The sequence below is a fragment of the Acinonyx jubatus genome, chromosome C1, assembly GCF_027475565.1.
Source record: "Acinonyx jubatus isolate Ajub_Pintada_27869175 chromosome C1, VMU_Ajub_asm_v1.0, whole genome shotgun sequence".
NCBI classification, from domain to species: domain Eukaryota; kingdom Metazoa; phylum Chordata; class Mammalia; order Carnivora; family Felidae; genus Acinonyx; species Acinonyx jubatus.
The window spans coordinates 39,212,373-39,239,905 of record NC_069381.1 but is presented as its reverse complement, the minus strand read 5'-3'; the positions used below and the strand labels follow the sequence as shown (position 1 = coordinate 39,239,905).

Genomic DNA, 27,533 nt, shown 5'->3' with positions numbered 1-27,533 from the left:
GGTTGTTTTGTGATCCAGTATGTGATCTATTTTGGAGAATGTTCCGTGGGCACTTAAGAAAAATGTGTATTCTGATGCTTTAGGATGTAATGTTCTGAATATATCTGTTAAGTCCACTTAGTCCAGTGTGTCATTCAGAGCCATTGTTTGCTTACTGAATTTCTGCCTAGATGATCTGTCCATTGTTGTAAGTGGAGTATTAAAGTCCCCTATAATCATGGTTTTATTATCTGTACATTTATTTATGTTTGTTATTAATTGATTTATGTATTTGTATGCTTTCACATTGGGGGCATAAACATTTAAAAGTGTTAGCTCTTCTTGATGGGTAGATCCCTTAATTATGATATAATGCCCTTCTTCATCTCTTGTTACAGTCTTTGTTTTAAAATCTAGTTAGTCTGTACTGCCTAAAATGAAAAGGAAATGTTCCCACAACCTCCAATATTGTGCTTGTCACTACAGTAATATTTGCTGGATACTGGGATAAGGAATATGAGAAAAAAAGATAAAAATAAATGAAAATAAAATGTGAATATGAAATCTTAAAAAAAAGAATCTAGGTAGTCTGCTATAAGTGTGGCTTACTCCAACTTTATTTTGACCAAGCAGAGTATCAAAGAAACTATAAGTCTCAATCCAAAGAGAGAAAAGAAAATAAAGAAGAAGGAGATACAGTAAAGGTGTAAAAAGAATAGAGTAAAAGTGCCTGATTAAACAACGAAACAAAGCAGAGAAATAAAGAAAAAAAAATATATAGAATAAAAATTGACCAAAAATCAAATCAGAAAGTACGAACCTAATTACAAAGGAAAAAAGCAGAGCAGGGTAGAAACAAAAGGATGAGAAAAGAGAAGGAAAGAAAAGGAAAGAGAGAAAATAAAAGATCGACAGACTAACAAAAGAGCAGGTCAGTTGTCTGTTGGTGCCTGGGACTGGTGGCTGTGCTGGTCTAGAGGAGAGGCAGTCTGGTTCACTCAGTGTCAGTTTGTTTCTAGTAGATAAGTAGTTACCAGGCACAGAGAGGGGGGTGTTGGTGTAGTTGGGGGCCACTGTGCTGCTCCCTGAAGCCCCACTGTGTTGATGATGGTGAGAAAAATGGCGACACCCCAGTCTCTGCTCCCTAGACTGGGTGTCTCAAACCACACTGTTCAGGCAGCCATCACAGAGTAGCATGGGCGGTCAGCCTGTCCTGTTCTACAGTTCTCCTGTAGGTGCTCGGCTGGGATTCAAAATCCGATGTCTAAATGGATCCCACATAGCTTGGACCAGTTCTGGGATAGTGCCACTCCACCCTGCTGATATGGCTGGCACCTGCAGGGTCTTTTGTCCTTGGGGTGGGGGCAATATACACTTTTCCCATAGTATTCAAGGGAGGGGAATGTTCTCTCCCAATGTGCCCCTGAGATTGCTACCATGACCTGGATGGCTCCCCAAACCCCGAGGTGCACATACACAGTGGCGGCTTTGGTTTAGAGAAAGTCGCGCAGTCTTGAAAACTCCCATCTGTAGCTCCTAAGGCTATTTGCAAAATAGAAGCTGGCATTCTTCATATTTCTTGGTCTCAAGTCTGTGGTCTGGAGAGGTTTTTCTCTTGTCCTAACACAAAACTACAATTCACAGGTTCTCTTTCTCTCCCTTTGTCTCTCCACAGAAGGGGATCCTTCCCCTCCATGCTCACTCTGTTTTATGTCCCCCAATTTGCATACACTTACCTCTGTCCCACCAAGCTGTCTCTCTCCACCTGTGGAGATTCTTCTGTCACTCCACAAATAGATTTCCTGGGTGTCCCAAGTGTTTTGACCTCAATACAACTGTGTTTGAGGGACAGGGGAAGTCCCGGTCCCCCTACTTCTCCACCATCTTAACTCCTCCTCCTCTAGTACAGTTTGGAATCAAGGAGTGTGATACCTTTGGGTTGGTTCTTCTTTCCGTAGATTGTTTTGGATCTTTGAGGTCTTTTGTGATGCCATGCAAATTTTAAGACATATTTGTTCTAATTCTGTTAAAAATGTCATTAGAGTTTTGATCAGGATTCATTCCATTGACTCTGTAGATTGCTTTAGTTAGTATGGACCTTTTAACAATATTCATCCAATTCATGAGAATAGAATACCTTTCTATTTATTTGTGTGTTCTTCACTTTCTTTTGTCAATGTCTTATACCTTTTAGTGTGTGGATCTTTCACCTCCTTGGTTAAATTTATTCCTAGATATGTCATTCTTTTTGATGTAATTGTAAATGGGATTGTTTTCTTGATTTCCCTTTCTGCTACTTGATTATTGTACAGAAACGCAACACATTTTTGTATATTAATGTGTATATCCTACAACTTTACTGAATTCATTTATTAGTTCTAACAGTTTTCTGTTACAAAACAGTCTTTCAGGTTTTCTGGGTGTATTATCATGTGATCTGCAAATAGTGACAGTTTTACTTTTTCTGTACCAATTTGGATGCCTTTTATTTATTTATTTTTTGCCTAATTTTTATGATTAGGACTTCCAGTACTGTTATGAATAAAACTAAGTAGAATGGGTATTCCCTATCTTGTTCATGATCTTAGAGGAAAAGCTTTCAACTTTTTACCATTGAATATAATAGCTGTGGATTTCTTATGTATGGCCTTTATTATTTTGAGGTCCATTCACTCTGTTGAGAGTTTTTATCAAAATGGATGTTAAATTTTGTTACATGCTTGTTTCTGAGTCTATTGAAATGATCATATCGTTTTTACCTTTCATTTTGTTAGTGTAGTGTATCACGTTGTTTGATTTGTGGATGTTGAACTTTGCTTGCATCCTTGGCAGAGAAGCCTTTCTTGATTGTGGTGGTATGATCCTTTGAATGTATTGTTGAATTTGGTTTGCTAATATTTTGTTGAGGATTCATCTGTATTCTATCAGGGATATTGGCCTGTGATTTTTTTTTTTTTTTTTTTTTTTGGTGGGGTCCTTGTCTGGTTTTGGTATCATGGTATTGCTGGGTGCCTAAAAGGAGTTTGGAAGCATTCTCTCCTTTTGAATGTTTTGGAAGAGTTTGAGAAGGATAGGTATTAAATCTTTGAATGTTTGATAGGATTCTCCAAGGAATCTCTCTGGTCCTGTTTGTTGGGAGGTTTTTGATTACTGATTCAATTTCCTTACTCTAGTAATTGATCTATTCAGATTTTCTGTTTCTTCATGATTTACTCTTGGAAGACTGTAAGTTTCTAGGAATTTCTTCATGTTTTCCAGGTTGTTGCATTTTTTGGTATATGGCTTTTTATAGTATGATCCTTTGCATTTCTGTAGTTTCAGTTGTAACTTCTCTTTCATTTCTGATTTTATTTATTTGAACCCTCTCTCTTTTTCTGTTAGTGAATGTGGCTAAAGTTTTGTCAATTTTGTTGATCTTTTCAAGGAATCAACTGTTAGTTTCAATTGTCTTTTTAGTCTGTTTCATTTATTTCCTCTCTGATCTTTATTAATTCATTTCTTCTACTAACTATGGTCTTTGTACTTCTTTTGCTTGTTCCATTAGGTATAAAGTTAAATTGTTTTGAGATTTCTCTTGTTTCTTGAGATAGGCTGTATTGCTATGAACTTCCTTTTGGAACTAGTTTTGCTGTATCCTGTAGCTTTTGGCATGTTATATTTCTGTTTTCATTTGTTTCTAGTTAGTTTTTGATTTCTCCTTTTTTTCTGCATTTCAGTAGTTGTTTGTAAGATGTTGTTTAGTGTCCACATATTTGTAATTTTTTTCAGTTTTTTTTTCCTTGTAATTGATTTCTACTTTAATACCATTGTGGTGAGAAAAGATCCTTGATATGATTTGAATCTTCTTAAATTTATTGAGACTTGCTTTGTGGACTAACATGTGATCTACCCTGGGAAATAGTCTATGTGCACTTGAGAAAAATGTTTAATCTGCTTTTGAATGGAATGTCCTATATATATTTATTGCATCTTTCTTGTTCATACGTAATTTAAGGACAATGCTTCCTTATTGATTTTCTGTCCAGATGATATATCCATTGATTTAAGTGGGGTGTTAAAATCCCTTACTATTACTCTGTCAGTTTCAATTTCTCACTTCAGATGTGTTAATGTTAGCTTTATATGTTTTGGTGCATATATGTTGGGTGCATATGTATTTGTACATGTTATATCTTCTTTCTGGATTGGCCCCTTTACCATAATGTAGTGCTCCCCTTTGTCTTTTTTTTTATTTAGTCTTTATTAGTCTGTTTTGTCTGATATGACTATAGCTACCCCAGCTTTCTTTTGTTTTCCATTTGCATAGGATATCTTTATATATTCTTCATTTTAAATCTGTGTATGTTTTGACTGCTGAATTCAGTCTTTTGTAAACAGTATATAGATATGTCTTTTAATCCATTCAACCACTTTCATGTCTTTTGACTAGAGAATTTAGTCCATTTGCATTTGAAGTAATTATAGATATGTACTTATTGCCATTTTGTTAATTGTCTTCTGGCTGTTTTTGTTGTTCCTCTGTTCTTTTTCTCTTCCCTTGTGTTTTGATGACTTTCTTTAGTCTCATGTTTAGATTTCATTCTCATTTTCTTTAACGTGTTTACTGTAAGGTTTCTTGTTACTGTGAGACTCATCTATATCATTCTATGTATGTAGCAGTCTATTTTAAGTTGATAGCCACTTAAATTTGAACACATTTCAAACTGTACATTTTTGCTTCCCCACCACCACCTTTTTAATGTGATGTCACATTTTACATCTTTTGATTTAATATATCCATTAACTAATTATTATCATTTTAGTTAATTTTACTGCTTTTGTCTTTTAACCTTCTTAGTAGCTTTAAAAGCAATTAGTCAACTGCCTTTACTATATGTTTATCTTTTTTAGTGAGAATTTTACTTTTGTATTTTACTTGTTATTAAGTAGTACCATTTCTTTTCAGCTTAAATAAGTCTCTTTACTATTTCTTTTAAGGCCAGTTTAGTAGTGATGAACTCCTTTAGCTATTGCTTGTGTGGAAACTCTATTTCTTCTTTAAATCTGAATAATTGCCTTGGTGGGTAGAGTGTTTCTGGTTGGAAGCTTTTCCTTAAGCACTTTGAATATGTCATGCTATTACCTTCTTGCTTGCAAAGTTTCTGCTGAGAAATTTGGTAGTTTTATGATTTGATGGTTTGTGTGGAACAATTTTTTTTTTTGCTGCTTTTAAGATTCTCTTCTTTATCTTTAATGTTGACGTTTTAATTATAATGTGTCTTGTAGTTCTCTTTGGGTTTATCTTGTTTGGAACTCTGTGGACTCCTTGGACCAGGATGTCTGTTTCCTTTCATAGGTTAGGGATATTTTCAGCCATTATTATTTTAGACAAATTTTCTACTCTTTTCTCTCTCTGTCTCCTCTTTCTGGGGCCCCTATAATGTGAATGTTATTCTACTTGATGTTTTCCCAGAGGTCCTTTAAGTTATCTTCATATTTTAAAATTCTTTTTTCTTTTTGCTGTTCTGTTTGGGTGAGTTCCATTGCCTTATCTTCCAGCTCACTGATCTTTTCATCTACTTCATTTGGTCTTCTGTGGTACCCCTCTGTTGTATTTTCCTTTTTCATTATTGTATTCTTCAGCTCTGTGACTTCTGTTTGGTACTGTGGTATGTTTTCTCTTTGTTGAAGTTCTCACTATGTTCATCCACTCTTCTCCCAAACTCAGTGACCCAGTTCATTTATGACAATTTCTTTGAACTCTTTATTAGGTTGATTACTTATCTCTAGCCCATTAGGTTCTTTTTTGGTATTTTGTCCTGTCTTTTTTTTGGGGGGGGCATATTTGTCTATTTCATTATTTTGCTTGACTCTCTGTGTTTGTTTCTGTCTATTGGCCAAATAACTACCTCTGTCAGTCTTGAAGGACTGGCCTGGTGTAGGTGATGATCCTTTTTGTTGAACCTTGCCCTATCCCTTGATTGTTTCTTGAACCTTTGCTATTATCTAAACCACCTGGTTTATTCTTGATATGTTCCTATTGTTGAGGATGTGCCAAGACCTGTCAGTGAACCAAGGGTTGGCATCTCATTTAGCATCTAATTTTAGGCTGATTGGAAGCCAGAACTTCAGGTAGCAGGTTTAAATTATGCAAATATAAATAGTCCTGTGGGGTTGCAATCATAATCTCTGCTGCTTTCCAGATGAGGAGATCTGGAGGTGTCCCTAAGCAGCACTTGAAGTAATTGGAGCTCCACATGAGTTATAAGTTCCCTTCTGGGAAGTCTTGTTGAACTGTAGCGAAGCCATGTGGTTGCAGATAGATGGTGTCTCCCTTCTCATGTTTCCTGGGAATGCCTCCTTAGCCTTTTGATATGTGAGAAGCCTGATGAAGTCTGTCTCTCAGAGTGAAGCTCCAAGCTAAGAAAATAGGATTTTTTCACATAAAGACTGGGGTTGTCTTTTAGACTTCTGTATGTTCAGTGCCCTGGGGATGGTGACCTGCCAAGAACTGTCTTTATGATTGTTACAGTCCTGTGGACATCTACAATGCCAGTTCTTTTAGATACAGGGCTAGGTGATCATGGGGGATCCCTATGTGGATTGCATGTGTTTGCTGGCTTTTATAAGCAGCTGGAGTGTGTATGGAACACGACATACTTACCAGCTTCAGTAAGGTAATGGGGAAATGTCTTGACTAGATAATCCAGTGGGCTTTGGCAGTGAAAAACTAAACAGAAAAGCCCCTGTGCACGTGTACTGGCTTAAGAATGGAAATATGAGAATGCCACTGCTGCTGGCAAGGGAGTGTTGAAACCACTGGCACTTGCAGACTAAGGAGTGGGAGAACACCTTTACTGTTTGTGCTTGCCTGCTCCAGCCAGGGAGGGGTTGCAGCCACTTGTACTGTCTGGCATCAGCATGTGCTAGGATCATTTTTCCCTGTGCATCCTAGTAAGGTGGTTGGAGGGTTCTGTGTACCAGATCTGCAAATGAGTCTCCCTCACATATAGTCTAGGTGCTTTTTAAACTGCTAGTTTTTCCTCTGGGTCTGGTAGTTCTTTACGAGGGGATCTCGTTTTTCTATAGCTCTTAGGGACAATAGACATCAGCCCTGTTTCTTTTCCAAGCCAGATGTTCTGGGGGCTCATTTCTCCAGTACAGATCCCAGCTGCTGGAGTGCCCTGTATTGGGCACCAACCCCTTTCTCCTCTGAGAGAAGGACCTCTGTGGTGAGATCCCTTCTTATTGTGTGTAGCCACAATGGGTATGGGGTTTTTGCCAAGGCTGTGTCTCTACCTCTTCTACCTGTCTCATTGTAGTATTTTTGTCCTTTGTTGTGCACAACATTTCATCCAGTTTTTGGGTCTTTTTCAGCAGGGAGTGATCCATATGTAGCTGTAGATTTGATGTGTATTTGGGAAGAGATGAGTTAGCAGCTTCCTATGCTGCCATTTTGGGCCCCCTCCTCCAGAAGAATATACTTTTTTTCCTTTATTTCATTATTTTGAGAGAGAGCACATGTGGGGGAGAGGCAGAGAGAGAGGGAGAGAGAGAATCTCAAGCAGGCTCTGTGCTGTCAGTGCAGAGCAGGACATGGGGCTTGATCTCACAAACCATGAGATCGTGACTTGAGTCGAAATGAAGAGTTAGATACTTAACCAACTGAGCCACCCAGGTACTCCCCAGAAAAATATACTTTTAAATATTCTTTTTCCATTGAATGTTCAATTAAGAAATGATTTATTGAAATTGTTTTATATCAGGCATTTTTTAGTTCTACAGTAAATGCAGGTTTTTCTATTAATAGTAGTCAAAAACTATATGGTTCCGTGTTCTATGAGTAGCATGTAAATAGAAAGTTAATGTTTAAGCGACTCGTTTGGAAGTGGGCATTAAGGCATATGCAAGTTGCTGTAATAGAAAATAGAAAAGGTATAAGTAGATTTTTGGTAAGATCAAAGGAGGGAGATAATTTATTGCAAATTATTGGGAAATTGGATGCAAACTCCTTTTTTAGGGAAAAATGGGCCAACCATTTTTCTTTAAAGGGTGTCAGGTAAAAATAGGGAAATCCAAGACCTTAGCTTACTGAATTGGGGCTCATTCATGGTCATACATTTAACAAACCAAGCAAGAATTCAGCTGTATGTCCACATTTCTCAATACCATATGGCACCAAACTATACTGTCTGTACTGAATTTTCTATTTTTATAGAAATAGAACATTTTAAAAATTGTATATATTTTTATTTTCCATGTAGTTCTTAACTCATTGGTCAGCTTTTTGACAGCTTTAGTATTAATTGTTAGTATATCCTTATTTTATTAAATGATTAATTTATAGCTTATTTTTCTTATATATTCACTTTAATTCTGGGCACAAGATAGAGTGGTTATAATAATAGATCTTCAGTATGCATTAGGTAAGATTGTAGCTTAACAAATCTAGATGTCTTATTTGTATGAAAGATGTATGTGCCTAGAGAGAATTAGGATGTATATATTTAGGAAATTATTAAAAATTTTTTAAGAAAGCTTTTGTACTATATCTTATAAGTATATATTTGTAATGAGCGAATATGATAATATTTTATAAAATGCTAGGAAGAAGCAATGTAATGGGCACTAGATTACTGTTGTTAAAGTTCTCAAATGAATAGATTTCTCTTTCTTAAAACACCCTCAAGTAGGAATTTTAGATTTATTTTCTTGACTTGGAGTTTGTGGTTTTAGTCTCATCTTTCATGTAATTTTCTCTTGCAATTATGAAGTCCTGGAAATACGACTTTATAATGGAACTTCTGACAGATCTCTTTAACTGCATGTCACTTCTACACAGGGGTAATTTGTTACCTCTTTGAAGGTGTTTCAGCCTGAGAGGTGGAATACATGTTCCATATAAAGGTCAGTTTTAATTAATAAGCTGTGTTCCTCATTTTTTGAAATATTTTTTTAAGTTTATTTATTTTGAGAGAGCTTGAGTGTGAGTGGGAGAGGGGCAAAGAGAGGGAGAGAGAGAATCCCAAGCAGGGATCCCCATGAGCTGTCAGTGTAGAGCCTTATATGGAGGTCAGATCCATGAACTGTGAGATCATGACTTGAGTCAAAATCATGAGTCAGATGCTTAACTAACTAAAATAATCAGTTGCCCCTATTTTTTTCATTTTTGTCTGATATGAATTGCTTTAACTTTAGTGTACAGCATTCTCCCCCTTGACCTTGGTTTAGTGGTCAACTGTGATCTGAAAAACATTAAATGGAAAATTCCAGAAACACAAAACTTATGACTTTTAAATTGCGAGCCATACTGAGTAGCATGATGAAATCTCTTGCCAACCTGTCTAGGGTGTGAATCATCCCTTTGTGCAATATATTTACATTGTATAGGTTGCCTGCCTGTCCGTTAGTCATTCAGTAGCCTTCTCAGTTATCAGATTTACTGTATCACGATGCTTGTGTTCAAGTAACGCTTATTTTACTTAGTAATGGCTTCAAATTGCAAGAGTAATTATGCTGGCAATTTGGATATGCCAGTGAAAAGCTTTAAAGAGCTTCCTTTAGGTGAGAAGGTGAAAGTTCCTGACTTAAAATTTAGAAAAAAAATCATATGTTGAGGTTGCTAAGATCTATGGTAACTTTTATTGCAGTATATTGTTATAATTGTTATATTTTATTATTGTTGTTGTTAATCTCTTACTGTGCCTGTTAGAAGTTTAGCTTTATCATAGTTATGTATGTATGTATTGGAAAAACATGGTATGTACAGGGTTTGGTACTATCTGCAGCTTCAAACATCCACTAGGAGTTTTGGAACACATCCCTCTCAGTAAGGGGGACTACTGTAGAGTATTCTCCGTGTAAAAATGGAACAAATTCAGCCTTTGTGATATCCATCATCTTCATACCCCATTTAAATTTCAAAAATTCTATGCAGCCCTAAAGTCTATTTCTAGATGTCTCAGCAGCCTATTAGCATAAAATGAGATATAATTATTGTATTATTTCTTAAGGTACATGCTACATCTATAGATCTACATGTTTCTTTGTTTTTCCCTCCATAAAATATGTTCATAAGTTTTATTGCTAAATATTTGTTATCTATGTAGCATTTTATAAAGGCATGCAAATAATAACATGATTATATTTAGGTAGTTATTTCCTTAAACCTCAATTGTTTTATTTTTTATTTTCTCTCTTTCTAACATCTTTAAGTAGGAAAATTCATTGTGTTAGTCTGGCTCTATGTTTGGAGGCAAATATTTTATACACTACAATAAGGGTGTTTTATAGCGTGTAATTTAACTGGATGCTGCTTATTCAGTGTTTACTTCAAAGAAAAGACTTCTACTAAGACATTCTTTATGGATTTAAATTCCAATTGTTCCCTTCCTTTCTGAATCCTCCCTTATACTTTATAAGTTTGCATCTTTTATTATTTTTTTAAATACACTTCTTTGAAATACACGTATCTTAATGATGATGATGATGGTAATGATAATGATGATAGTAATAATAACCAGCTACTTACTGAGTAAATTCTATGTTCTAGGTGATTTACATATATTTTCTGTAACCTTTATAACAACATAAGACTCTAAGCAAACAGACTTAGAGGTTATGTTAAATTATTGAACAAAGGTTGTATTGCATATGTATCTGCATTAGGTGGATGCAGCCTCAAATCTATGTTGATTTGAAATCCAAATTCTTACTACTAATTCATGCTGCCTTAACTAAATGTGGGGGCATTATAAGAATGAAGAGACTGGATTCCAAAATATGGGTAAAACAGCTATTTGGCTGAACATTAAAATGCACAGAAGTCAAGAAATTTAAAATTATTGTTCTATAACTACTATTCCATTATTCCATGCCAACTTGGATTGTTTTGTACTAATGTAAATGCCATTATTTTTAATTACTTTATATACACGCGTTATGTAATTAAGATATGATTTTTCTGAGAACAAATAACTGCATCTCCTGCCTCCTGTATTCAAATGATCAACCAATGAACTGAATTAACATTATGGACTGTAGTTTCACCCTATTCCCTTTTTAGTCTTTGTGTCAGTGCATGTATGTTTTGTGGTATCTTGCTTTCTTTTACTATTTGGTCTTATTACATCACATCTGTTTATTTTAGTAAATTGTAAATGTTAAATGTGCTCTTTATTTATTTTTATTTTAATCATTTAATTTCCCTCCACATTTTTTAAATTAATTAACAGCAGTCATGTCAAAGCAAGTAGACTATCTGATTAAGATACTAATGTATGATACTAATGTATTACTAATGTAATACACACTGCCCTTGTCCAGCAACTTCACATCTTAAAGATATTACACATTTATGCCCTCATTTAAGATCAACATGTTATTGTCAGGATTTGTTAACAAGCATAGAAAAAGAAACACACAAAAAACCTCATGGTTCATTCAGTAAGTGTCTATACCACTGTATATGACTATGTCTCACTTCAAATATTAGCAGTAGTGTCCATGATAAAATCTAAATAGTGTTTCAGGTAAATGGGGTTGTTAGTTTGACACTTCTTACTGCTCCTTGAATCATAGTTTTTATCGAATGCCACAATCAATCTTTGTGGTTTTTTTTTTTTAAATTCACGTTTTTATTTAAATTCCAGTTAGTTACCATGTAGTGTAATACTAGTTTCAGGAATAGAATTTAGTACTTCATCACTTACATACAACACCCAGTGCTCACCACAATAAGTGCCCTCCTTAATACCCATCACCCATCATCCATTTAACCCATTCCTCTACCCACCTCCCCTCCAACAACCCTCAGTTCTCTGTAGTTAAGAGTCTGTTTTGTGGTTTGCCTCCCTCTCTCCCTCTCTCTTTTTTCCTGTTTCTTTTTGATGAATTTAAAATATATCATGTATTCCCTGTGCTCTCAACAGACATATAAAAACTAATATTCAATATTGAACTCAAATTTAGCTCCTAAATTTGTGTTTAGTAATTCAGTGAATATTATAGATTACTGACATTGTGCCAAGAATTGTGTCATATCTGAGGTGGAGAGAGAGAAAGTAGTGATAAAAAGATAAGGAATTAGATTCTTCTGATGAGAAACCACAATAACTATGGGTAAAAAGACACATATAGTTAATGATAAAAAGGTATTACTGCTACAGCAAAGGTATAAATAAGATGCTATGGGCACAGAGAGGAACAATGACTTTGGGAAAGTCAGGTAAGACTTCCCAGAGGAGATGATATTGTATGTAGGTCCTTAGTGTGAGTAGGATTTATCCACAAGGAAAAACAAGGATATGTATATGTCCAGGCATAGGGAAAACACGGTAGAGTTCTAATGTTTTCATTTGTGTGTAGAATCACTATAAATACAACTGCTACCAATATTAACTGATACAGGAGTGTTATATTAGTGAATCAAATAACACTGCGTGACAATGCTACTGGTGACATTATTTCCTAAAATGGTGATACTTCTGGTTAAAATTATGAACAAAAATTATAATCCTTTCTTGGTTTACATGGTAGTTGTATTCTTGAAAAAAAATCGGTATTTATAAAATCATACAAAGTGTGTATAACAGCATTAAGTTCTAAACTCACATAATTATAAATAGGATTTTTACGTATATTAGTGCCTATATAGGAGATTTGAAAGTTGTACTGGACTCTCCTCTACTTTACAATACATCTAGCTGGTTTCCACCAACCAAATGACATCAGTGCTCTTTCACCATTTTGAAAACAAAGACAAACCTCAATAGATGTCCAAAATGCCCTCTAAGAATACTCCTCAATTGATAATCATCTCAACAGAATAATAATAGTAATAGAACTACTAAAAATTCTTAAGGAAGTGGAGAATAATGTATATAAACTATTTCTTTATCTTTCCTAGCAGAGTGTCAATAGATACCGTTTGATGTTCAGAAATTAATTCTAATATTGTGTTAGTTTTTGTCTCTTTGGTCCATCTGGTCTTTGTTCCTTTTATCCTTTTTTTGTTTTCTGCCTTCTTTTGGATTGATTGGCTATTTTTTAAAATTTTATTTTATCTTCACTTTTGACTAGTATATGATCTTTTCTTTGGTGTTTGGCTTTTCAGTATACATCTTTAATTTATTATAGTTCGTCTACTTTCAAACAATATTATACAGCTTTTTATTTAGTTCAAGAAACTTAAAACAGCATACTTCCAATTGCTCCCTCCCATCTTTTGTGCTACTTCTGCTATATATTTGGCTTCTACACGTGGGTGTAATCTCATAATAAATTGCTACTATTTTTTCTTTATAGTCATTTATCTTTTGGAGTATTAAAGATGAGAATATTTGTATTTACCTTCATTATCACTTCTGGAGTTCTTCATTTCTTTGTGTGGATCTTAGTTTGTATGTGTTATCATTTTCTTTTGGCCAGAAGAACTTTCTTGAACATTTCTTACAATATCAGACTGCTGATAATGAATTTTCTCATCTCTTGTTTTCCCCAAAATACTTGCATTATGGTCTTAATTTTTAAAAAAATGTTTATTTATTTATTTTGAGGGGGGAGAGAGAGAAACTGAGAGAGAGACAGAAAGAGAGAGAGAGAGAGAGAGAGAGAGAGAACGAGCATGATCGGGGGAGGGGCAGAGAACAGGAGAGAGAGAATCCCAAGAGAGCCCCACACTGTCAGTGCAGAGTACAACACAGGACTCAATCCCACTATCAGTGAGATGATGACCCGAGGTGAAATCAAGAGTCAACTAACTGAGTCACCCAGGTGCCCCTGGCCTTAATTTTTTTGAAGGTATTTTTCTTTCAGTAATTTAAAGATGTCATTCTTTTGATTTCTGGTTTGCACAGTTTTTTATGAGTAGTGTACTGTAATTTTTTATCGCATGTAATTTGTATTTTCACGTATGATCTATCAAGTTTTAAAATAAATATTTTCTTTGATGCTTCTTGGGTCAGTAGCTCAATATTTTTAATTAACTGTGGAAAATCTCAGGTGTTATCTCTTCAAGTATTCTGCTCCATTCTCTCTCATCTTCTTCTAGAATTTTAGTTATACATATGTTAGATTTTTTGGTATTATTCTGCAACTTTTGGATGCTGTGTTTTTTCTTTTTTCTTTTTCTTTTCTTTATTGTCTTTGTATTTATGTTCAGCTTATTTCTATTCTGTTGAGCTAGGGTTCAGTAATTATTTCCTCATCAGTGTCAAGATTACTGATGAGTACACTGAAGAAAGTCTTCATCGCTGTTACTGTGTTTTTTAGTTTTAGCATGTCCTTTGGCTCATTATTGTAGTTTCCATCTCTCTGCTGAAATTCTCCATTTTTTTCATGCATTTTGTCCTCCTTTTCCACCAGAGGCTTTAGCATGTCAGTCTTAGTTATTTTAATTCATTGTCTGATAATTCCAATGTTTAGTCATTTTTTTTTTAATTTTTATTTTTGAGAGAGAGACAGAGCATGAGCAGGAGAGGGGCAGTGACAGAGGGAGACACGGACTCTGAAGCAGGCTCCAGGCTCTGAGCTGTCAACAGAGACGCTGACACGGGGCTTAAACCCACCAACAGTGAGATCATGACCTGAGCCAAAGTTGGACACTAACTGAAGGAGCCACCCAGGTGCCCCTAGTCATTTCTGAGTCTACTTCTATATATATTGCTCTTTATAGAGAGTAGATTGTTTTTTCTTGATTTTTTGTATGTTCCACAATTTTTTTATTGCATACTTGACTCCCAGTATAGAACAGTAGACAATGATGTAAAAACTGTCTCTGGAAATGGATACACCTCATCTCGTAGGGCATTTGTTTGAGGGCTAGGTCACTCTCATCAAGAATTAAGCTGGGTTAAGTTTCATTGTTGCTGTGGTTATCTTAAATTTATCATTGACTTTAAATTCTTCTAGCGTTACTTTTTTTTAACATTTTAATTTCTTTCTTTATTTTTAAAATTACAAAATCTTAACATTCCAGTATAATTAATATACAATGTTTTACAATATAGTGTTTCAACAAGTCTATACTTTACTCAGTGCTCATCATCATGGTAAGTGTACTTTTAATCCCCTTCACCTATTTCACCCATCCCCCCAACCCATCAACACTCTGGTAACCATCATTTTGTTCTCTGTATTTAAAAGTCTGTTTGTTTGTCTCTTTTTGCCTTTTCTGATGTGTTTTGTTCCTAAAATTCCACATGAATGAAATCATATGGTATTGGTCTTTCTCTGACTTATTTTTCCTGGCATTATATACTCTAGATCCATCCATGTTGTTGCAAATGGTAAGATTTCATTTTTTTTTATGGAGAATAATATCCCTTTATATATATCACATCTTTTTTATCCATTCATCTGTTGGTAGACACTGGGTTGTTCCATAATTTGGCTATTAAAAATAATGCTGCAACAAACATAGGGTTATACATATATTTTTGAATTTGTGTTTTCATATTCTTTGGGAAAATACCCAGTAGAGGGATTACTGGATCATATGGTAGGTAGTTCTAGTTTTAAGTTTTTGAGGAATCTTCATATTGTTTTCCGTACTGGCCATACCATTGTATATATATATATATTTTTTTAATTTAATTTTTTTTCAATATATGAAATTTATTGTCAAATTGGTTTCCATACAACACCCAGTGCTCATCCCAAAAGATGCCCTCTTCAATACCCATCACCCACCCTCCCCTCCCTCCCACCCCCCACCAACCCTCAGTTTGTTCTCAGTTTTTAAGCGTCTCTTATGCTTTGGCTCTCTCCCACTCTAACCTCTTTTTTTTTTTTTCCTTCCCCTCTCCCAGAAACCCCATGGGTTTCTGTTAAGTTTCTCAGGATCCTCATAAGAGTGAAAACATATGGTATCTGTCTTTCTCTGTATGGCTTATTTCACTTAGCACATAACACTATCCAGTTCCATCCATGTTGCTACAAAGCAAGAGGGTTCCCGTTTCTCCACATCCTCGCCAGCATCTATAGTCTCCTGATTTGTTCATTTTGGCCACTCTGACTGGCGTGAGGTGGTGTCTCAGTGTGGTTTTGATTTGTATTTCCCTGATGAGGAGCGATGTTGAGCATCTTTTCATGTGCCTGTTGGCTATCCGGATGTCTTCTTTAGAGAAGTGTCTATTCATGTTTTCTGCCCATTTCTTCACTGGATTATTTGTATTTCGGATGTGGAGTTTGGTGAGCTCTTTATAGATTTTGGATACTAGCCCTTTGTCCGATATGTCATTTGTAAATATCTTTTCCCATTCCATTGGTTGCCTTTTAGTTTTGTTGATTGTTTCCTTTGCTGTGCAGAAGCTTTTTATCTTCATGAGTTCCCAGTAGTTCATTTTTGCTTTTAATTCCCTTGCCTTTGGGGATGTGTCAAGTAAGAAACTGCTGCGGCTGAGGTCAGAGAGGTGTTTTCCTGCTTTCTCCTCTAGGGTTTTGATGGTTTCCTGTCTCACATTCAGGTCCTTTATCCATTTTGAGTTTATTTTTGTGAATGGTGTGAGAAAGTGGTCTAGTTTCAACCTTCTGCATGTTGCTGTCCAGTTCTCCCAGCACCATTTGTTAAAGAGACTGTCTTTTTTCCATTGGATATTCTTTCCTGCTTTGTCAAAGATTAGTTGGCCATACTGTTGTGGGTCCAGTTCTGGGGTTTCTATCCTATTCCATTGGTCTATGTGTCTGTTTTTGTGCCAATACCATGCTGTCTTGATGATTACAGCTTTGTAGTAGAGGCGAAAGTCTGGGATTGTGGTGCCTCCTCCTTTGGTCTTCTTCTTCAAAATTACTTTGGCTGTTTGGGGCCTTTTGTGGTTCCATATGAATTTTAGGATTGCTTGTTCTAGTTTCGAGAAGAACACTGGTGCAATTTTGATTGGGATTGCATTGAATGTGTAGATAGCTTTGGGTAGTATTGACATTTTTACAATATTCTTCCATCCCATGAGCACGGAATGTTTTTCCATTTCTTTATATCTTCTTCAATTTCCTTCATAAGCTTTCTATAGTTTTCAGCATACAGATCTTGTACATTTTGGTTAGATTTATCCCTAGGTAGTTTATGCTTCTTGGTGCAATTGTGAATGGGATCAGTTTCTTTATTTGTCTTTCTGTTGCTTCATTGTTAGTGTATAAGAATGCAACTGATTTCTGTACATTGATTTTGTATCCTGCAACTTTGCTGAATTCATGTATCAGTTCTAGCAGACTTTTGGTGGAGTCTGTCGGATTTTCCATGTATAATATCATGTCATCTGCAAAAAGTGAAAGCTTAACTTCATCTTTGCCAATTTTGATGCCTCTGATTTCCTTTTGTTGTCTGATTGCTGATGCTAGCACTTCCAACACTATGTTAAAACAACAGCGGTGAGAGTGGACATCCCTGTTGTGTTTCTGATCTCTGAGGGAAAGCTTTCAGTTTTTCCCCATTGAGGATGATGTTGGCTGTGGGCTTTTCATAAATGGCTTTTATGATGTTTAAGTATGTTCCTTCTATCCCGACTTTCTCGAGGGTTTTTATTAAGAAAGATGCTGAATTTTGTCAAATGCTTTTTCTACATCGATTGACAGGATCATATGGTTCTTATCTTTTCTTTTATTAATGTAATGTATCACGTTGATTGATTTGCGAATGTTGAACCAGCCCTGCATCCCAGGAATGAATCCCACTTGATCATGGTGAATAATTCTTTTTATATGGTGTTGAATTTGATTTGCTAGTATCTTGTTGAGAAATTTTGCATCCATATTCATCAGGGATATTGGCCTGTAGTTCTCTTTTTTTACTGGGTCTCTGTCTGGTTTAGGAATCAAAGTAATACTGGCTTCATAGAATGAGTCTGGAAGTTTTCCTTCCCTTTCTATTTTTGGAATAGCTTGAGAAGGATAGGTATTATCTGTGCTTTAAATGTCTGGTAGCACTCCCCTGGGAAGCCATCTGGTCCTGGACTCTTATTTGTTGGGAGATTTTTGATAACTGATTCAATTTCTTCGCTGGTTATGGGTCTGTTCAAGCTTTCTATTTCCTCCTGATTGAGTTTTGTAAGTGTGTGGGTGTTTAGGAATTTGTCTATTTCTTCCAGGTTGTCCAGTTTGTTGGCATATAATTTTTCATGGTATTCCCTGATAATTGCTTGTATTTCTGAGGGATTGGTTGTATTAATTCCATTTTCACTCATGATTTTTTTCTATTTGGGTCATCTCCCTTTTGTTTTTGGGAAGCCTGGCTAGAGGTTTATCAACTTTGTATATTTTTCCAAAGAACCAACTCTTGGTTTCATTGATCTGCTCTGCATTTTTTTTAGATTCTATATTGTTTATTTCTGCTCTGATCTTTATTATTTCTCTTCTTCAGCTGGGTTTAGGCTGTCTTTGCTGTTCTGCTTCTATTTCCCTTAGGTGTTCTGTTAGATTTTGTATTTGGGATTTTTCTTGTTTCTTGAGATAGGCCTGGATTGCAATGTATTTTCCTCTCAGTACTACCTTCGCTGCATCCCAAAGCGTTTGGATTGTTGTATTTTCATTTTCGTTTGTTTCCATATATTTTTTAATTTCTTCTCTAATTGCCTGGTTGACCCATTCATTCTTCAGTAGGGTGTTCTTTAACTTCCATGCTTTTGGAGGTTTTCCGGACTTTTTCCTGTGGTTGATTTCAAGCTTCATAGCATTGTGGTCTGAAAGTATGCATGGTATGATTTCGATTCTTGTATACTATGAAGGGCTGTTTTGTGACCCAGTATGTGATCTATCTTGGAGAATGTTCCATGTGCACTCGAGAAGAAAGTATATTCTGTTGCTTTGGGATGCAGAGTTCTAAATAGATCTGTCAAGTCCATCTGATCCAATGTCTCATTCAGGGCCCTTGTTTCTTTATTGACCGTGTGTCTAGATGATCTATCCATTTCTGTAAGTGGAGTGTTAAAGTCCCCTGCAATTACCACATTCTTATCAATAAGTTTGCTTATGTTTATGAATAATTGTTTTATATATTTGGGGGCTCCGGTATTCGGCGCATAGACATTTATAATTGTTAGCTCTTCCTGATGGATAGACCCTGTACTTATTATGTAATGCCCTTCTTCATCTCTTGTTACAGCCTTTAATTTAAAGTCTAGTTTGTCTGATATAAGTGGCTACTCCAGCTTTCTTTTGGCTTCCAGTAGCATGATAAATAGTTCTCCATCCCCTCACTCTCAATCTAAAGGTGTCCTCAGGTCTAAAATGAGTCTCTTGTAGACAGCAAATAGATGGGTCTTGTTTTTTTATCCATTCTGATACCCTATGTCTTTTGGTTGACACATTTAGTCCATTTATGTTCAGTATTATTATAGAAAGATACGGGTTTAGAGTCACTGTGATGTCTGTAGGTTTCATGCTTGTAGCGATGTCTCTGATACTCTGTCTCACAGGATCCCCCTTAGGATCTCTTGTAGGGCTGGTTTAGTGGTGACGAATTCCTTCAGGTTTTGTTTGTTTGGGAAGACCTTTATCTCTCTTTCTATTCTAAATGACAGATTTGCTGGATAAAGGATTCTCGGCTGCATACTTTTTCTGTTCATCACATTGAAGATTTCCTGACATTCCTTTCCAGCCTGCCAAGTTTCAGTAGAGAGATCCGTCATGAGTCTTATCAGTCTCCCTTTATATGTTAGAGCACATTTATCCCTAGCTGCTTTCAGAATTTTCTCTTTATCCTTGTATTTTGCTAGGTTCACTATGATATGTCATGCAGAAGATGGATTCAAGTTACGTCTGAAGGGAGTTCTCTGTGCCTCTTGGATGTCAATGCCTTTTTCCTTCCCCAGATCTGGGAAGTTCTCAGCTATTATTTCTTCAAGTACACCTTCAGCACCTTTCCCTCTCTCTTCCTCCTCTGGAATACCAATTATGCATAGATTATTTCTCTTTAGTGCATCACTTAGTTCTCTAATTTTCCCCTCATACTCCTGGATTTTTTAATCTCTCTTTTTCTCAGCTTCTTCTTTTTCCATAATTTTATCTTTCAGTTCACCTATTCTCTCCTCTTCCTCTTCAATCCGAGGTGTGGTCGTTTCCATTTTATTTTGCAGCTCATTGATAGCATTTTTTAGCTCCTTCTGGCTGTTCCTTACTACCTTGATCTCTGTAGCAATAGATTGTCTGCTGTCCTCTATACTGTTTTCAAGCCCAGCGATTAATCTTATGACTATTATTCTAAATTCACTTTCTGTTATATTGTTTAAATCGTTTTTGATCAGTTCGTTAACTGTCGCTATTTCCTGGAGATTCTTTTGAGGGGAATTCTTCCATTTCATCATTTTGGATAGTCCCTGCAGTGGTGCGGAACTGCAGGGCACTTCCCCTGTGCTGTCTTGAATAACTTGCATTGGTGGGCGGGGCTGCAGTCAGATCTGATGTCTGCCCCCAGCCCACTGCTGTGGCCACAGTCAGACTGGTGTGTACCTTCTCTTCCCCTCTCCTAGGGGCGGGATTCACTGTGGGGTGGTGTGCCCCGTCTGGGCTACTTGCACACTTCCAGTCTTATGGTGCTGGGAATCTGGCTATTAGCTGGGGTGGATAGGAAAGGTGCACAGGGGCGGGAGGGGCACGGTCAGCTCGCTTATCCTTCGGTGATCTGCTTCAGGAGGGGCCCTGCGGCACCGGGAGGCAGTCAGACCCGCTGCCGCTGCCAGAGGGGTGGATCCGCAGAAGCACAGTGTTTGGTGTTTGTGCAGTGCAAGCAAGTTCCCTGACAGGAACTGGTTCCCTTTGGGATTTTGGCTGGGGGATGGGCGAGGGAGATGGTGCTGGCGAGTGCCTTTGTTCCCCGCCAAGCCGAGCTCTGTGGTCCGGGGCTCAACAACTCTCCCTCCCATTGTCCTCCAGCCCTCCCACGCTCTCTGAGCAGAGCTGTTAACTTATAACCTTCCAGATGTTAAGTCCCGCTTGCTGTCAGAACACCCTCCGTCCGGCCCCTCTGCTTTTGTAAGCTAGACTCGGGGGCTCTGCTTTGCTGGTGGGCTGCCCCTTTGCCCTGGCTCCCTCCCACCAGTCCCTGTAGTGCGCACTGCCTCTCCACCCTTCCTACCCTCTTTCATGGGCTTCTCTTCTGCGCTTGCCTCCGGAGAATCTGTTCTGCTAGTCTTCTGGCAGTTTTCTGGGTTATTTAGGCAGATGTGGGTGGAATTTTAGTGATCAGCAGGACACGGTGAGCCCAGCATTCTCCCATGCCGCCATTTTCCCCTGAATCTCAACCATCTCTGTTGGTCATTCCTGACGCCATGCCCAGCATCTCTCCGCAGTGGGCTGTTGTCCCTCTGCACTTTGGCTGCCAGCGCTGCTCCAACCACCGTCTGCTCCCTCTCGCTTGGGCCAGCTGCTGGCAGCTTTCACCATTGTATATTCTTATCAACAGTGCACGATGGTTCCTTTTTCTCCTAATCATCATGAACACTGTTTTCTTGTGTTTTTGATTTAACCATTTTGACAGGTGTGAGGTGATATTTCATTGTGGTTTTCATTGCATTTTCCTGATGATGAGTGATGTTGGTCATCTTTTCATGTGTCTGGTGGCTATTTTTATGTCTTTGGAGAAATTTCTGTTCATGTCTTGTGACCATTTTTAAAATATTAAATATAATTTATTGTCAAATTGGTTTCCATACAACACCCAGTGTTCATCCCAACAGGTGCCCTCCTCAATGCCCATTACCCACTTTCCCCTCTCCCCCACCCCCATCAACCCTCAGTTTGTTCTCAGTGTTTTTTTTTAAAATTTTTTAACGTTTATTTATTTTTGAGACAGAGAGAGACAGACCATGAACGGGGGAGGGGCAGAGAGAGAGGGAGACACAGAATCGGAAGCAGGCTCCAGGCTCTGAGCCATCAGCCCAGAGCCCGACACGGGGCTCGAACTCACCGACCGCGAGATCGTGACCTGAGCTGAAGTCGGACTGAGCCACCCAGGCGCCCCCCCCCCCCTTTTTTTTTTTAATTTTTAAATGTGTTCTCAGTATTTAAGGGTCTCTTATGGTTTGCCTCCCTCCCTCTCTGTAACTTTTTTCCCCCTTCCCCTCCCCCATGGTCTTCTGTTAAGTTTCCCAGGATTTGTGGCCATTTTTTTAAATTGGATTGTTTTTTGGGTGTTGAGTTTTATAAATTCTTTATATATTTTGGATACTAATCCTTTATCACATATGTTATTTTCCAACATCTTTACCCACTCAGTTATGCTGTCTTTTCGTTCAGTTTTTTTATGTTTTTATTTTGATGTAGTCCCAATAGTTTCTTTTGGCTTTATTTCCTTTCCTTGAGGAGATATACCTAGAAAAATGTTGCGTGGATGATGTCAGAGATATTACGCTCTGTGTTCTCTTCTAGGATTTTTATGGTTTCAGGTCTCACACTTAGGTCCTAAATCCATTTTGAGTTTAATTTTGTGTATGGTGTAAGAAAGTGGTTCAGTTTCATTCTTTTGCATGGAGTTGTCCAGTTTTCCTAACACAATTTGTTGAAGAGACTGTCTTTTTCCCATTGCATATTCTTGCCTCCTTTGTTAAAGATTAATTCACCAAATAATCATGAATTTATTTCTGGCTGGCTGTTCTAGTCTCTTGGTCTATGTGTCTGTTTTTGTACCAGTATCTGACTCTTTTGATTACTACAGCTTTTCAGTATATCTTGAAATCTGGGATTGTGATACCTCCAGTTTTGTTTTCCTTTTTCAAGATTACTTTGGCTGTTCAGGGTGTTTTGTGGTTCCATGCAAATTTTAGGATTATTTGTTCTAGTTTTGTGAGAAATGTTGTTAGTATTTTGGTAGGGATTGCATTAAATATGTAGACTGCTTTGGGTAGTGTGGAGATTTTAACAATTCTTGTTTTTCCAAATGGAATATCTTTCCATTTGTTTGTATCATCTTCAGTTTTTTATCAGTGTGTTATAGTTTTCAGAATATAGATCTTACATCTCCTTAGTCAAGTTCATTACTGGGTATTTTATTACTTTTGGTACAATTGTCAATTCAAATTTTTTTAAATTTCTCTTTCTGCTATTTTATTATTGTTATATAGAAATCCAAGAATATTTCTGTATATTGATTTAGATTTCTATGTATTGATTTTGTATCAATATGTAATCAAATGTTTTTTGGTAGAGTCTTTAGGGTTACTTTATTCCTGATGAATAGGGCTAGAGAGATTGAGAATTTTTCCCCAGTCATCTGCTCCACCCTAAACTTTGGTCCTTCCCTGGTTACACCTGCTACAGAGAGGGTTTATTTCTGTGGATTTGTCTCATCTCTAGAAGTAGATTACTATAGTTTTTAGTGCTTGCTATCTTGGTATTGAGGAAGCAAGAATATTTCTGTTGTCTTGGTCTTTCTTAGGTCTTAGGCGGGTCCTATATGCTCTGGTCTTGCGGTGATTTTTTTCAATGATTCCATCTCTCTTCCCTCTTTCATCTATGCTTTGAATCATTGATGGGTCTTGTGTGAGATAGTCTTGTCTTCCTCTCCTTCAGGTATAGAGGATATTTTCTTTTGCTGCTCCTCCTCCTATTTTGGAATCTTATTCATGCATGGGGTTTTAAGGTTTGATCTTTCTCCCCCAGTGGCTTTTTTTTCCCCATAAGGGAAAAGGATACTGGGGGGGGCTTCATGCCTCTTTTTTTAAAAAATTTTTTTAACGTTTATTCATTTATGAGAGACAGACAGCACAAGCAGGGTAGGGGCAGAGAGAGAGGGAAACACAGAATTGAAGCAGGCTCCAGGCTCTGAGCTGTCAGCACAGAGCCTGACGCCGGGCTCAAACTCACAAGCTGTGAGATCATGACCTGAGCCGAAGTTGGACGCCCAACCAACTGAGCCACCCAGGTGCCCCTATGCCTCTTTTATAAGAGAAGTCCCTCCCCTTCTCCAGTCCTGCATTACAGTGAGAGGCATTTTCTAGTTTTCTGCCCTGTCCTCAATCTTTCTCTTAAACACCTGATAAAAGGCATGTATAGGAGAGACTGCTAGTGGTTGTGAATTCCCTTTGTGTCTATGTCTCTGTGAGGTTCTACACTGTCATTTTTCCTATACTTGACTTTTAGTAGTTAAAAAAAATTAGGCCTCATTCTGTTTACTCACTGGTATGACACCTACCAGTTCTTTCTCCTGTGCTCTGGGTCCTAACTTTCCTTGGACATCAGATTATAGCTGCCTTGTAATCTCTGTTTCTGATAGAATTTTTTAAACTTATGATTTTGTTCTTTGTTGGGATATGTATTTTTAAGGTATAAGGTATGATTTTTCCAACTTTCTACATCTTAGGTGGAAGTTAAACTTCTAAATTAAAAAAAAATTAAAGTTCCTTTTAGGAAATATAACTTCTATGTTAATTCATTGGTTCTCAGCTTATTTCTGGTTATGGAATGCTAGGAAGTTATAATGCTAGTTATAGTACCATTGCTTTATTTGAATTAAAATTATTAAATATTTCTGACAATTTAAATATATTTGCCATTTATTAAATACCTGATGCAATTTAATGAGCATCTTTTGGATTTCAGTTGTCATGCTAGATATTTTCATACCTAATTCTCATAAACACCATTTTGAAGAATGGCTTTTGCTTTTCTTTTATTATGGATGAGAAAAACTGAGGCTTAAAGAATTAAGTTGATTGCTTTGTATCACAAAGAATTAATGTTGTAGAAGTGAGACTTCAGACTTTAGTTTCTGATTTCAAAATGTTTCTTGTTTCTACACTACACCACTATTGTAGTTCATTTCTTACTGTCTGGATAAGTAATAAATGATAGGGGACAGGGAAAAATAATAATAAAAATTTTGTTGGGCTTCTGTTACTAGATATGTTTTGTTTTATGTTAAACATGAGCCTTTTTTTAAAATAGGCAATGATATGGGAAATGAAGATGCCATCGGAGGGAATGTGAGCAAATATACGGTGCTTCCATCTGGATACTGTGGACAGCCCAAGAAAGGACATCTTATCTTTGACGCTTGTTTTGAAAGTGGTAAGTGTATTAAAGACCTTAGCTTTTGAATTTGTCTTTGGTTGTTTCAAAATACAGTTCATCTGGCCATTCACTGTGATTCAACCCATTTAATATTTCATCATAATGAAACAGGTTATCAGGAAAAAAATCAATTTTTAAAGAATTAAATTGGAAATAACTTGAAAATGAAATGCTGTGTTTTTGTTGCTATGTGATCAATGGTATAACGTTAATAATAATGATCATTGATAGAGCACCTTATATTTTATAAAATACTTTTTCAGATATTAATTTTTGGGGGATAAAACTGACAAATTGATTATATGATCAATCATTAATTATTGAATGTTTATCATGTATTTGGTTCTGTGTGACATGCTCATAGAACTTAGTCTTTGTCAGAGAGAAGGTCTCCCTATAAAGAAATGATTCAGTAACAGATTCAGTTGAACACAAACAAAACAGCAAAAGTAATATTATATCGTAATCATCAAATTCTGTGGTTATTCTGAATGGGAAGATCAAAACTTGATTGTAAACTCCTATCCAGTAGGGAATGGATCTTGTTAACGTTTTTGTGCCCTGAGCCTGATACTCTGTATAGAACATATTAGGTACTCAGAATATGTTGAAAATACTAATGATAAAGGTAAACATAATTTTGTTTTATAAGTAATTATTAATTTTTTTTTATTTTGAATAGTGTGTGTGCTGGTGCGCACGCGCGCATGTGTGATTGTTTGTAGGGGCATGGCAGTTTAGTTACATGACACTTCTCTCAACCCTAAGAACATTGGTTGTTTATATCAACAGTTGAAAACTTGTTTATTCAAGCTTTTGCTCTTTGTTTATTCCATGCTATTTTAGTTTGCTAGGGCTGCCATAACAAAGAACAACCAACTGTGTGGCTAAACAACAGAAATTTATTATCTCACCATCCTGGAAGATGAATGTCTTGAGATCAGTGTGTCAGTAGGGTTGTTTCCTTGTACGGGTTATGAAGAAGAATATACTCTATTCCTTTTTTTCTAGCTTCTGGTGGTTTGTTAGCAATCTTTGGTGTTCTTTGGCTCATCACCCCAATCCCTGCCTTCATCTTTACTTGGCATTCTCCCTGTGTGCCTGTTTTTTTCTAAATATTCCTTCTGTATAAGGATGCCAGTCATGTTGGATCAGGGGCCACTCTGATGACTATATTTTAACTTGATTATCTTTGTAGAGACCCTATTTCCTTTTAAGGTCACATTCTGAGGTATTGGGTGTTAAGACTTTAACATGAATTTGGGGGGCACATAATTCAACCTATAAGATAGTACTGTAGTGTTCTTCCATTCAGACAACACTGTCCACATAGTTAAGAACAGTTTCCCTGAAGTTTGCATTTTGCCCTGTCTGGGATATATTTGGTGCTTAGAAAATATCTTTTGAATTCTTTTTACCTCAGTTAAAGACTTGAAGGCTCTTTATAATAACAGCAGCTCTCTAAGGGTCAAAATTATCCTCATTTTAAAGATTATGTGTTGTTTTGGTTTACCTAAAGTATGAAATAATCCAGATTTCTTTCCATATTTTCCTTTAACTTAGTCATATTTTTCCATCCTTTACTGAAAAGTTCAGTAGCAGAAATTACCCAATGTGACCACATAGTAACCAAATTAATAATGTATATTTCTCCAAAAGTGTATGAATAGTTGGTTTATGTCAACTGAATTTGTGCAAGTGGTGCATAAGCCTTGCAGTAATAGTAGAGTGGTTAAGTGGACATGCTCTGGTGTCAGGCTAAAGTTTAAATTCTCACTTGAAAACTAAGCCATAGTTTCCTCATCATTTAATGGAGAATGCCTACTTTATGTCTAAAAGCAAAAAAATATATATATTTCATTGTTTAAAAAATTAAAACATCTTACCAAAATGGAAACAAAATAATAATAATATTTAAAAAATAGGTAAATGAGAAAATCTCAGAAAGGGAAAATACCAAAAGAAAATTCAGCTGGATGAGTATATAAAATACATGCTATGAGTTCCCATAAATTTGCTATAGGTAGACAATAAATTTAACTGAAGGTTTTCTGGTAACCAGCATCAAGAGAAAAACAATATCCATCAGATAAAAATAAACCAAATATTGAAATCTTATAGAAATTCCTCCTATTGGGCTTCCTAAAGCAGACACTGAGATGTGATGAATAGCATTCTCAACAATATACCTGTGGCAGTTACAACAATGTATTTCATAGGTGTATGTTTTGTAATATCCTTCAATGTGGACTGGGGTCCTAATGCTAAAGGGCATCTTAGTGAAAGCAATTCAGTTGGCACTTGAAACAATTTGTTTGACATATGCAGCTTTCATCTGATCTAATTTAAATTAAGGGATTTATTTTAGACTATTTAAAACAGTCTAAAAGTTAGGGGTTTTCTCTTATGTGCTCACTCTGAGCTACTGACTGTGGATGCCTCATGTGTTGTGTTGTGAAAAGGATTCTGTAGGTGTAGACTTTTGAAGGAGTAAGGTGATTAATTGATTCAATGATTGGGAGGTATTGTTTCATGTGGATGGAATATATTGTCTTCAGATAGGCCCCAAAGGTATG

At 36.5% G+C, this 27,533-nt stretch overlaps 1 protein-coding gene across 6 annotated transcripts in view; it reads left to right on the top strand.

Annotated features, from left to right (window-relative positions):
• LOC106973620 (BEN domain-containing protein 5) overlaps window positions 1-27,533 on the top strand; it is a 1,423,832-nt gene that overhangs the window by 115,724 nt on the left and 1,280,575 nt on the right. For all 6 annotated transcript variants that reach the window (XM_027059241.2, XM_027059240.2, XM_027059242.2 and 3 more), the window contains exon 2: window positions 24,832-24,954. In XM_027059241.2, coding sequence (XP_026915042.1) covers window positions 24,832-24,954 — 123 coding nt within the window. The remainder of the gene's footprint in view (window positions 1-24,831; window positions 24,955-27,533) is intronic.